Source organism: Gavia stellata, chromosome 22 (assembly GCF_030936135.1).
Source record: "Gavia stellata isolate bGavSte3 chromosome 22, bGavSte3.hap2, whole genome shotgun sequence".
Taxonomy (NCBI): domain Eukaryota; kingdom Metazoa; phylum Chordata; class Aves; order Gaviiformes; family Gaviidae; genus Gavia; species Gavia stellata.
The window spans coordinates 1559759-1572794 of record NC_082615.1 but is presented as its reverse complement, the minus strand read 5'-3'; the positions used below and the strand labels follow the sequence as shown (position 1 = coordinate 1572794).

The 13036-nt window shown below is 44.4% G+C and overlaps 1 protein-coding gene across 1 annotated transcript in view; it reads right to left on the bottom strand.

Moving 5' to 3' along the window:
* Positions 1–13036, bottom strand: part of DNAH9 (dynein axonemal heavy chain 9) — a 215543-nt gene that overhangs the window by 79879 nt on the left and 122628 nt on the right. Inside the window, exons 52-55 of the mRNA XM_059828377.1 lie at positions 7216–7404; positions 5650–5885; positions 3338–3460; positions 1023–1227 (exon numbers count right to left, since the gene is read on the bottom strand). Of these exons, the coding sequence (XP_059684360.1) occupies positions 1023–1227; positions 3338–3460; positions 5650–5885; positions 7216–7404 (753 nt within the window). The remainder of the gene's footprint in view (positions 1–1022; positions 1228–3337; positions 3461–5649; positions 5886–7215; positions 7405–13036) is intronic.

The following is a 13036-nucleotide window of genomic DNA, read 5'->3' as shown; positions in this document are numbered from 1 at the left end:
GAGGCTAAGAGGAACGGTCCGTAACGTAACAGCAGTTAATGACACTGCTATGCTAATCGTGGCCATGCCCCCAACCCCTTCAGTGCAAACCAGCAAAGGAAAGGGGCTCTTTGTAGCATCTGCAACCCAGTGCTGAGCGTGTGCGAGGGTGCCTGATCAAGAGGCTTTGGGTCTCTCATGGTCCCAGCGAGATAGCCATGGCTTACACATTAAATCAGTTCATTATGTATTTTTGATGCCATCTTTTGGCTCATTAGCACATGAGCCTGGTTAAAACTAAATGCATCATTAAGGCTGCATAGTTAACGTGCTTTAGAACATCATTAAATGAAAAGATTATTACAAAACTGGCCTGGCCTGACTGAACATGTGCAGTAAATTTATTCCCACTCTCAGTAAATATTTAGTATTATACGTATTTGTCACAGTGCTAAATGTGCCATTAGAACAAAGGATTTTCTTAAAAAAACTACCTTGAAACTGAAGCTGTACTTATTATAAGAGAGAGAGAGAGATAGCAAGAGAGAACATTTTGGCCTGTTACAAACAAGTGGAAAGAAGAACCAGAACAGAAAAATTTTGTTACCAGCCTCACAGTATTTACAGTGGGACTCTATACCGTAAGTGCCTAAAATTAAATGAGATTAGTCCTACCTCCAAAATTAAATCTGTGAAGTCCAGAAAAACCTGACATAATGAGAATCTCAGTTTCCATTTCCAAGAAGAGCAGGAAAAGAAAGAGTTTCTTACCCAAATTTTTTGAGAAAAAACTTGAAATTGCAGTTTAAGTGTCCCCAAAATACCAAGAAAACAAAAGACTGAAGAAAAATATTCCTCAGTGTTTGTCATTCAAGGAAAATCTCCTGATTTTATGATCAGCTCAGCAATCTCTGCAACCTTGCACACAGAATGCTATTTATTTTAAATTACAGTAATAATTATTAATTATTATTATTATTTTTAATGTTGTTATTATTATTATTATTTATACTTGCTCCCAGTGTAAACTCCCAGCTACTGACCTTAAGCTCTTCCAAGTCAGGCCTCTCCATGTTGACCACCGCCGCGAGCAGCTGGTCCTCCAAGCCATCTCGCGTGACGGTGAAGTTGATGAGGGTGCACTGTGCTTGCAGCTCGGGTTGGAAATGGGGGTTTGCCAGCTTTGTGTGGAGGATGAGACGGAAAGCAGGGTTGAAGTCACACTCCTTGTCCCCGATCTTAATGTACCTGAAATTAGAGCAAAAGGAGCATGAGCGCACGTCTCTTCCAGGCCATTTCACTCAAAGACAGATGGTGGTATCAGTCAATGGCATCCACCAGCATGGGACTTTGCACTCTTCACACAGAAATCACTATTAAAGCAAGAAGTATTTAAAATTGGACACACCTGAATCACTTCTGATTTAGGATAAAAAACCCAGACTGTTGCCCCTGAATTTTGGATCCTATTTGAGAAGGCTCACAGTGTCCAGCAGCAGGATGGCCAGTTCAACCATGAAACCTCCTTGCTTTTTACAGAGGCTGTATTCTACCTAAAATTGGAGTTACATGGAGGAAAAGCCTCTCAGCATTGAGATTGTAATTAACCCCAGCTAAAATTGCCTAGTCTGTTGGCTCAGATAAGGCCAACTTTGTGGTCGCACTGCGCTTGAGCAGTGAAGCCAGATTAGGAGAGCAGCTGGTTGCCATTCCTGGAAGGTAACGTCACTCAGGAAAACCCAACCTTCTTCTGTTCTGCATTTCTGACATTAAGTCTAAAACTTACAGAGACCTCAGGAATCAACCTACTCTGAACCCAAGTTTAACAAAGCCCATGGGAACCAGAGGAAAAGAGAAACTGGAAAAGGTCTCAGGGATGCAGTTGCATTGTTACAAGACCAGTGGTGTTATCACGGGAATTTGAATACACTTTCCAATCAAACATCAGCTCACTAGGTGTCCTCTTGGCTGCCTCGATTGCTTTTACAGCTGTGAAACTGAGGCAGAGAGAAATCAAACAGTACATGCAGCTCACAGCAGCAACCAAAAATACTGCCAAGAGCCCTGACTTCAAAAAACCTTCTTGCTCTGGGACTACCAGCACCTACCTGTGGGGTCTGGGCTCATGTGCTGGAAAACACGAAACCCACAGACTTTTTATTTGATTTATGACTTATTTTCCCTTTCTTAGGAAACGTGTGATCTCACAGGGATTTTTGCGAGCAGAGATATACAGTCCCAAAAGGGGATGACTTCAGTTTTTCACTGTAGCAGGGCTCAGGAGTCCCACCACCTCTGCTGTACCCCCATCTCCACTTTCAAATATTTCAATCCCCTTCACTGGGAGCGTCATTCCCTCTGAAATGATCCTTCCCCTCCATCCTGCAGCTGAACCCACAACCAGCCACCTTTCTCATGATGTTTTCCCCTGCAAACTTTCCAGACAGTTTGCCTTTCCCAGCAGTTTACATCATGCTAGGATATTTTAGGCAAGTAAGGAAATGATCTTCAAAGAACTTAAGGAATGTGAAAGAGAGTTTAACAGGCTTTTTGTTCTTTAATGCTCAAAGCCAAGAGCAGGACTGCACTGCGAGGCACTGCAGCAGGCACAGAGGTCAGCCCATGCCGGGCTCCTGCGAGTGGCAAAGCCGTCGGCAGCAGAGACTTTTAAAAGCCCAAACGATGTGCATCCTTCTAAAGGCAGATGAATCCTCTCTGCAAAAGCCAGCAAAACATCACCAAAAGAGCCCCTGAATCAAGTTCAGTGCTCAGCACGAGGTTTTATTTGTTGCCATTATTTGAGCACACACTAAAACTGTACTTCTTTTACTTTACATACAGAAAGAAGGAAAAAGTGAACTCCCTTGCTGCCCCTCTCGCTGACCTCCTCTAGCCTGGAGGGTGACCAGCAGCTGCTGTGAAGAACTTGACCTCATTAAGAAACACTTACGTATTCTTAATGCTTAAACCCATAGCTGTATTCCGAAGCGGTGTGCAGTGTTTGCTGAAGTTCAGGGTTACTTTTTCTTCACAACAGCAATAGCTATTTTGGTAATAATTCAGTGTCAGAATAGCCAATTACAGACACCAAGGTCAAGATACAAAAGGAGAATTACAGGTCTCTCTTTTATGTGAGGTTTGAATGACACTGTCCAATAAAATGAAAAATCTAGGTTTATTTCAAAACCATCCTATGACTGAATTACCTGTGATTGCCTGATTTAAAAATGCCCTCACTTCTGAAGGCAGGATGTTAGTGCTGCTGCATATGAACACCCACAATTTGAGGTCAGGAACAGAAAGCACAACAGCACAAAGAACCCATTCACACATGTCATTAAACCTCACAGAAGCTCACCTTCCTTTCTTGATTGTTTCCCGCCCCAGTAATGGCCCCAAAACGGGATCCACTGATTCCTCCAGGTTTTCAATCAACACCAGTTCTCCTGCAGCCAGGGCTCGTTCCATTGTGTCCAAATACCTGTGGGAAACAGCATCGGTACCTGCCACAGCAAGGCTGGATGTGATGTGACGCTTTGCAGCAAGGAGGATGTGAGGAGGTCAGAGGGTTGCTCCATGCTGCAATGGCAGCTATATACACATACCAGCAGTTGCAAGAGAGAAAGAGGGGTAAGATGGTGTCAACATACAGTGCAGAAAATGGCACTGGTGGTCTTGGCTGTCCAATAAAGAGAATCAGGTCTAAGACCTCTCAAGGGCAAGCAATAACTGTGTCTTCTTTCTCGAGAAAAGAGCATGGGCATCACTGAACAAAGATGGGACAGCTTGGGGTTACTTTTAGCAAGTACTTTTTTCCCCCCAGAACCCACTGGTGCATTTAATCTTGCATAAAAGCAAGAACAAAGAGCAGGTTTCAACTCCATTTTGCCCAGGGTTTAGGGTCACATTTAGGACAGCTTCTTTCCTCACGAGGGAATTGGACTCCCTTGCCCAGTGCCTAACTGTGAAACGGGGATGCTCTACATTGGCATGCTTTGTATTGGGAAGGGCAGGGTCAAGCGCTTGTGCTGTCTCCTTCAGAGCTGTTCTGCACTTCACACAACTTACTTCTCTGCACTTCTCTACTTCTCTGGGCAGGTGGTGAGGATGCTCCGGATGCTGTTACACCATCACTGTTACACTGAATCACTCCAACTAACTCCACTGGCTAAAATTTAGGTCCCTTGCCTAAGCTAGAGGCATTGGGACCTCGAGAGGTGATAAAAAGATCTAAGACAAGAAGTTCAGAGTGACCTTTAGGCCTGACCTTTAAAAGAATATGTTGACACAATGCAATCCACATCCTTGATCAGCAGCCCCCATTTTTCTGAATCCAGGAATATTTTATACAGTGAAACAGTCAGAGGGAATGACAGCAGCTAACCCCAAAGCTGCTCAAATGTCCCTTTCCTGACAGAGAGAGGGGTGTGGGTTTAAACCTCTTAAAGCAGGTGAAAGCAAAGAAGCACCATTTCCCAGATGATGAAACGCTCCCTTATTGACTGTAATGGGGCAGTTAATGATGCTTTTAGCCAACGGCCCTGAGACATCACAGCAACACACTAAACTCCCCGCTTAGAGTACCTGCCTGCCTGGTGTGTGCCGGCGGAGGGAGGGGAAAAAGAGATGCTGTGTTTGCACAGCAAGCTGTAATGGCAGCATATGAATGTTACAGGGTCTATTCCTCTTGTTCCATACTGGAGGTTGGTATTTAGGTGCCTCCTCTGGGATCCTTTCTTTTCCATACACTGCTTTGGATAACTACAAAGCATGACGACCAGGTTGGCCAGGAAATAGAAATTTGCTCTAATGAAAAATGAGCTTATTTTCATCACACACAGGATCAAATCTAATAGCTTCTTGTTATTTTCTATGAGGAAAGCAGAGGAGGCACCAGTAAAACAACCTGGGCAACCCCAAGACATCTCCAAATCTATATGAATTTGCAAGCACCAAGCTCGGGTCACTCTCGCCTGTTGCCAGTGCTTTGCTCTGTATTAAAAAAATAATCTCAGCACTCATACCCAAGCAGGGATTTGACTCTGGGTCTGCTCCATCCCCGCTGGGAGTCCTCACCAGTGGGTAGAAATAGGTGCAAATTGAGATAGCAGAAGACCAGTCTGTGCGCTGACCAGAGAGAAGAGTCAGGAGTGGAAAAGCCTTCCCATACAAGTTTTAGCCAGGGGTGTTGCAATGAGGACCTCCTAGCTGGTGCCAGCGTGGGAGCGAGTTAATCCAGCTCATCTTCAGGGCATGGTGACCTTCATGGCAGCTTCAACCTCTGTGCCCAGGCCCTCTCTCTTCTTCTAAGATGTAGGAAGCCCTACTTACCCTCCTGGTGAAATTGAGTCAGGACACAACACATAAGACGAGCCGGCTAGAGGATGCAGTAGTCTTACACATAGCTCAGCATCCAGCACATAGCTCTCTCCATTCTCAGTTTCAGAGGCATTTCTATGGTAACTGAGCCAAGCGCTAAACAGACCCTCTATTTAATGAGAAATCTCTATCATTTTGGTAATGAATAAGCAGCTAATGTGCAAATACATTTGAGGGTTTTCCTCAATGTAGTTGGTTCAGATGGTTGCAGTTAAATATATGCTGTTCATCAAATATGACAGGCAGATAACCATTAAAAGGTATTATTATGTGATAAAGTCTGATGTTTACCCCTTCTGCCCAATTCGGATCACTTGGAGGTCTTCACCATACTTTGTTTTGATCCATTTGATACCCTGCAGCTGGGGATCCACCATGAGGGGCCAGCGCTCACAATTGGTGAGGATGGTGGCATTTTCCGTGGACATCCGATCAGCTGGCAGGCCTTCGTTCTGCCAAGCCGCTACATCAGCATCATCTATCAGCATGGTCAGAGGATCGAGGGATGGAGTTACAGGGATTGGCACCTGGGAGGAAAGGTGAAATGCTTCCTAGCAAAAAGTGGCGAGTGCAACTTGCAGTATATTCCAGAGATGAGCAAGGAAAATATTTTAAGAAAAGTTAGCTTAATTAGAAACTGGTAAGTCATATTTAGCAGTGGCTTCCCATTCTACAGGATAGTTTTGATCTAGTATTCAGTGTTTCCCAATCCTGTTGTGAATGAATGCAAATTACACAAGCAACCCAAAGATTTTTGCCTGCAGAGCACTAAGCACCCCAAAGGGCCACAGCCCAGGCAAGCAGGCTCAGATCACACTTTGCCTGTACAAGCTCTCTGAGACGACAGCTTGGAAGAATATAATTAACACCCTCATAAGCCTGCTGTTGTGTTGCAAAACAGCATTAGCAGTTCCAGAAACACTTCTCTGACATGGGAAGCCATTTCTGGCTGTGACAACCAGACAGTTACCTGTGGCAGTTATCTGAGCAGAACAGGCCTTTAATTTTCCATTAGAAACACAGGCACTTCCTTGAAATTTCTAAGCACAGTCAGGTCATTTTTGGAGAAATATTGCCTTTCTTAACTAAACTTTTGGCTTAGTATTAAGAACTGCAGAATGACGTTTTTCCTCCCTCATCCTAAGGAACTTGCTGATTTTCTCAGCTATTTGATTTGGGCATAACTGCCCCATTGCGACCTTATTTAAAAGCTTCTTGGCGTTTCACCAGGTTTTATAACATCCAGTTACTGTACTGATGTGTAAAAGCTCAATCCTGCAGGAGAGCGAGCACTTCTGTTTACTGATGTATGAGACAACCCATTAAAAATTACTGAAATATTAAACAAGTTTGGAGCACGACAGTCTCCATCTGGTCCAAACAGCAAGACATGGGTAAAACCAGCTGAAAAGCACGGCCGGCATGAACAGAGCTTGTGTCCAGCATGAAGAACCATCTGGAGTTTTTCCAAGCCTACTAGAGACCTGGCAGTGAGCTCTGCCTGCTCCAAGCAATGCCTTCTTCATACTACCTCCCTCCTTCTAGGCCATCCCTGACGCCTGGTTAAAACTGCACAACATTGGTACTGGGCTCCATGTTTGGGCTACTGCAACAGGGATTTTCCTCTGTACATGGAGGAATTGGGTCACTTGCATGGAGCAAGGACACCACAACCTCTTCCCCAAAGAGGAGTAAATCAAATGTGGCTACATCCTGCTCCTCAATCCAACTTGGTGGGGGGACTGGGATGCCCCTCATTTGGGGGATCCCCTCACTTGGGGGATCCCCTGTGAACATCAGAATTTATGGCCATGTTAATTCCAGTAACAACAGCTTTTCAGAGAAATCAGGGCTTACTTTTAGCTGGTGCAAATACGGCTTCCAGATTCCATCCAGGAGGTCTTGACGGTATTTCTTTGTAAAGTAGCCCAGGTAGGAGACGAAGGCCGTAATCAGCAAGACATCTCCACACAAGTTGCTCTGTTGCTGTTTGAAGTCCTTCACGGCTTCAGCCCATCTCACGTTCTCAGAGGCAAGTCCCCCAACCTACAATTTCCCAAGTTAAATTGATCATTACAGTGGTTCTTTAAGCAATACCTCAGGATCTGGCCATGTCCCTACCTTGTTCCTGACATCAGCTGTCATTTGCTAAAGTTTAAAACCTGGGGATGGGAAATATTCAACAGTTACTTTGCTAACCTCCCTGTCCCATTGAGTGAAAGACTGGTTCTGCAGTCAAATCTCAGCTCTCTGCTCCACAACTCTTCTAAAATCATCAAGGGAGGATCCATCACTTCTCCAGCAGGAATTCACATGAAGATATCTCCATAAGGATTTCTGAGGCAACCCATCAGCTGCTAATTGCCTTAATGCCACAGATTCACACCTTGTTACACCCTCTTTCACACAGAGCTCCTCTCCAACAGCCACAACCTTCAGCTATCTCACACAATTTATTACTACCCCAGGTAGATAGGATTTTGATCACGATCCCCTTGGGTCTACATTTTTCTTTCTCTTAAGGCTCTGTCCAGAAAGCACTTCCTCATGGACATTTTCATGAACATCCAGTGCACAAGCAGTCCAAGTGGGGGCTTACCAGCTTGAAGAGCTTACCTCTCTTTGAAGCATCTCCTTGTAAAATAGTTCTACGTGCATGGACAACTTCTTTGACCATTGGTACTTTTTGGGGTACCATTGGTTCCTCATTTCTGAAGTCTTTTGATTATAAGAGATAACCTGCCCCCTGCACTTTTTTTAAAAAGGAGAAAACTTCAGCTCTATTAACTGACAAACACAGCTTGGAAATATGAATGGAATGCATCCTTCAGGTTCACAAGCCAGAAAAACCCAAAATGGTTTTAAGTTGGGCTCATGGATTTCAGATCGAGAATGCCAAACCTTCTGGTCAAATTCACAGCCACTCTTCTGTTGTCAAGGTGCTCTGGAAACATCCATGTAATGTACAGATCCCCTCTACTCACAGGCCTCTGTTACCAGAGCCAAACAGCTCTTCCTATTTTTCTTCTTCAGTATACAGTCCACATGAGCTTAGGGTTATTTCCTATATTTCTCATTTTTATTAAAAATTCCTCTATATCCTTCTCTTTTGCAAAGCCCCCACAATCCAAGGGGAAATGGTTAGCAACCTTCTGCACCACTTAGACACCCACACGTCTATGGGGCCAGATGGGATCCACCTAAGAGTACTGAGGGAGTTGCAGAAGTGCTCACCAAGCCACTTTCCATCATCTACCAGCAGTCCTGGCTAACTGGGGAGGTCCCAGTGGACTGGAGGTGAACAAATGTGACGCCCATCTTCAAGAAGGGCTGGAAGGAGGATCCGGGGACCTACTGGCCTGTCAGCCTGACCTCGGTGCCAGGGAAGATGATGGAGCAGATCGTCGTGAGTGCCATCGTGCAGCACGTACAGGACAACCAGTCGACCAGGCCCAGTCAGCACGAGTTTATGAAAGGCAGGTCCTGCTTGACTAACCTGATCTCCTTCTCTGACAAAGTGACCCACTTAGTAGATGAGGGAAAGGCTGTGGATATAGTCTACCTAGACTTTAGTAAAGCCTTTGACACCATTTCCCACAGCATTCTCCTGGAAAAACTGACTGCTCATGGCTTGGACGGGTGCACTCTTTGCTGGGTAAAAAATTGGCTGGATGGCCAGGCCCAAAGGGTTGTGTTGTGGTGAATGGACTTAAATCCAGTTGGCAGCCAGTCACAAGTGGTGTTCCCCAGGGCTCAGTATTGGGGCCAATCTTGTTTAGTATCTTTATCAATGATCTGGACAAGGGGATCGAGTGCACCCTCAGCAAGTTCGCAGATGACACCAGGTTGGGCAAAAGTGTTGATCTGCCTGAGGGTAGGAAGGCTCTGCAGAGGGATCTGGACAGGCTGGATCGATGGGCCGAGGGCAATTGTATGAGGTTCAATAAGGCCAAGTGCCGGGTCCTGCACTTGGGTCACAACAACCCCATGCAACGCTACAGGCTTGGGGACGCGTGGCTGGAAAGCTCCCCTGCAGAAAAGGACCTGGGGGTGTTGGTCGACAGACGGCAGTGTGCCCAGGTGGCCAAGAAGGCCAACGGCATCCTGACCTGTATCAGAAACAGTGTGGCCAGCAGGAGCAGGGAGGTGATCGTGCCCCTGTACTCGGCGCTGGTGAGGCCGCACCTAGAATCCTGTGTTTAGTTTTGGGCCCCTCACTACAAGAAGGACATTGAGGTGCTGGAGCATGTCCAGAGAAGGGCAACGAAGCTGAGGGGAGACCTTATCGCTCTCTACAACTACCTGAAAGGAGGCTGTAGAAAGGTGGGTCTCTTCTCCCAAGTGACAAGGGATAGGACAAGAGGAAATGGCCTCACATTGTGCCAGGGGAGGTTTAGACTGGATATTAGGAAAAATTTCTTCACTGAAAGGGTTGTCAGACACTGGAACAGGTTTCCCAGGGAGGTGGTTGAGTCACCATCCCTGGAGTTTTTTAAAAGACGTGTGGATGAGGCACTTAGGGAAATGGTTTAGTGGTGGACATAGCAGTGTTAGGTTTACGGTTGGATTTGATGATCTTAAAGGTCTTTTCCAACCTAAATGAGCCTATGATTCTATGAAATAAGGGGTGTTGCAAACGTGACTAATACGACACTTCCTCCTTCTTCTGGGTCACTGTTGAATGTTAAATAGGACCAGCTCTAACACAAATCCCTATAATAAGCCTTATGAACACCTTGAATGACTCATTCCCCTAAACTTTATTTTGCCATCTTAAATTGATATGCAGAATGTAAGTCCCCAGGATAGATAGTCACCACCTTCAGATCCTCACTGAATTCCACCTTCACATGTTCCAACTTGACCAAGTCCTATTTCTATCAGAATCTTGCTACCTTCTGAGTGTTAGGAGCCACCTTCTGATTTCCAACACAATTTACTCCTGACCAGTTTATGCCATCGGTTCTCATGCAGACACTGTCCTCCAGCTCAAACAGCTCTCTTCTCACCTTCACGTGTACCTCCAGATGCTTTTATGAACAGCCAGTATTTTCTAGGGAAGGTGGTCTGCTTGGCTAGGCAAAAGAAGTTGATCTACTTCCCCTCTGAAATACTCAACCACAGGAACAGCTCTACCAGGCCAAACCCAAGGTCCACATCCTTTGGCATCTTGTCTGCTGACAGCAGCCCTTAGCAGGTGACTTGGGAAGTCCATACAAATGAGCACCTGGTAATAGTTCCTGACACAATCTCCCAGCTTCCCACAACTGGAGGTTTAAGGACCTTCTGAAACAGAGCTTCTATCTTTGTGCTTAATAGCCACTGATGTTTTTTTCCTTCAGGACTGAGTCTCCATTGCCGTGGATACCAACCAACCTTTTGGCATCTACAGCATCCTCTGGCCAGGAGGTACACAGTTTATCTATGCTTTCTGTAAAAAAGTACATCCTTTGATGTGCTGCCTGACCTTTTCAATTGCTAAAACCTGTTCGCACAGTGGAAAAACAGCGAACAATCACGTTCGTGTCACCTTCTCCATACCACTCATGATTTCAAACCCGTGATACCCCCTCTGCTGTCTCCTTTTGAGGTTGAAGAGCTTTAGCCTGTTCAATAATTCCTCACACAGAAGAAGCCTTTTGATTGCCCTTGCAATCTCTATCTTTACTGAATGATGTAATCTTTTTTATCCGGTTTCTTTTTATTGTTACCTTCTCTGCACCATTTCCCATTCTACTACTTCCTTTGAGGTACAGCAGAGGGGGTGGAGGTACAGCTCCACATTCAAGATTTATTTAGAATGTATTTATATAGTGAGATTGTGATTTTTCTCTGGTTTTTTCTCTCTTCTTTTCCTAATAAACCCTAACATTCAATTTTGGCTTGGGTTTTCTGTTTGTTGAGGCATTTTTTGCCTCTGGGAGCACAGAGCTCACATACTCTCAGGACTCTTAACTCCATCATTTCATTCCTGAATGATAATAACTACCTCAGCATCACTTACGGGGCATGTAAAGTAAAAAATAATTTTTTCAATGTACATTACTTAACATTTATCTACCTGGAATTTCATACCTCCATCACTTGGTATAATTTTTAAAATCCTTTATAGACAGTCCCCATCATTACTGTATTTGTATTACTGAGAAACTGTGTGATCTGCTTACACATCATCTCATCCAGACCATTTATAATTATTCTGATGAACAAAACAACTAACAGGCAGCTGCAATAATACTTCTGATGGCCTTTCTGCCTTGACAAATCTGCCCCTTTGAATCAGTGAAAACTGGCTTCTAGGCAGTCTGACTCCTTCCAGGAGCAGAAGGAGAGGCCATAGATTTTTCTTTGCTGCATTCAACCTCAGAGCTGTCCCTAAACCTGTTTCAGCTGAGTTATTCTTTCATGAACATGAACCACCATGCTACTTACAAAGCTGCAGAGGTTTCCCCAGTGCCTTTTGCTGATTTCTGTGCATGCTGATATTCCCTTAGCCTTGCTAGAAAGCTTACTTTTGATATGATTAGGCCCACATCTGCCTTTCTTAGGGCTACGCGATGTGTAGGGCAAAGCCTGAACAAATAGATTCAAGTGGTCCTCACTGGTTGCTGGCAATGTGCTCCTGGTTTAGAGACAATCAATCTGTTATAAATCCGTAATTACATGTCTGCATCTTGTATTACTGACTTTCATCCCATTCCTGTGGTTCCCATATCCAGACCATCCAGTTATTTCAACTACAGTCATGCTTCCTCTTTATCTGCGGGAATTCCCATTTTTATGTTCTCTGGCTTATATAGCTCTGTCTTATCATGTATACCCACATTCATTAAAGTGGAGCATATAAAGACTGGAAAATATCAGGGATCAGGCAGCGTGCGATATCTCTGCTCTGTTCCTCCTCTGTTCTGGACATTTGCTGGAGTCCAGCTGAAGCTGGACGGATCCTGGTCTCAGCCTGCATATCTGTTCTTACGTAATCCTACTTGTTGAAAAAGAAGCAAAGCACTACTTTTAAGTTATCCGTTACTTTTAAGGATTATCCTTAATCTCAACTTCAGTAACAGTGCATAGAAATCCATTTTCTGCATCGTTCCTTTGTAGTTTTTACAGATGAAGTACCTATAGGTCTTCCCTCCAGCCTCCTTGAGGTCATACTCATGAGGCTCACTTCTCATACTACTCCTATAGCCTCTAAGACCAAGAAGTCTTTATTGATCTAATACTTGTAGACTCTCTACATACTCCTAATTAATTTCTTGAGGTTATTTTTTATCCACTTAGGTCCTAGAGGTCTTTTCTTCTCCTTTGTTTGGGTCACACACTACTGCCAGTTTTAGTATCTTAAAGAAATCATGAGTATCTTCCACCTCAGATCCTAGAAGTCATTGGAATTCTTTTTATTTAGCAAGTAGCAAATTAAAAGCCATCTCATTTGATTACCTTTAGCTCTTTCATAATGAGGGATAGTGAATAATCATTCCCTATTCACCTTCTACATACTATGCATGATTTTATAGGCTTCTGTCACTTCTATCCCTTTTGCAAAATGAAGAGTCCTAATCTATTTCCTGTCTTCACATATAGAAGTTGTTGCATATGTCTTTGTACCTTTTCTAGGTCACCCAAAGCCTTCTGAGATGGGGTAACCTGACTGTGTTCAGCGTGCAAGATGTAG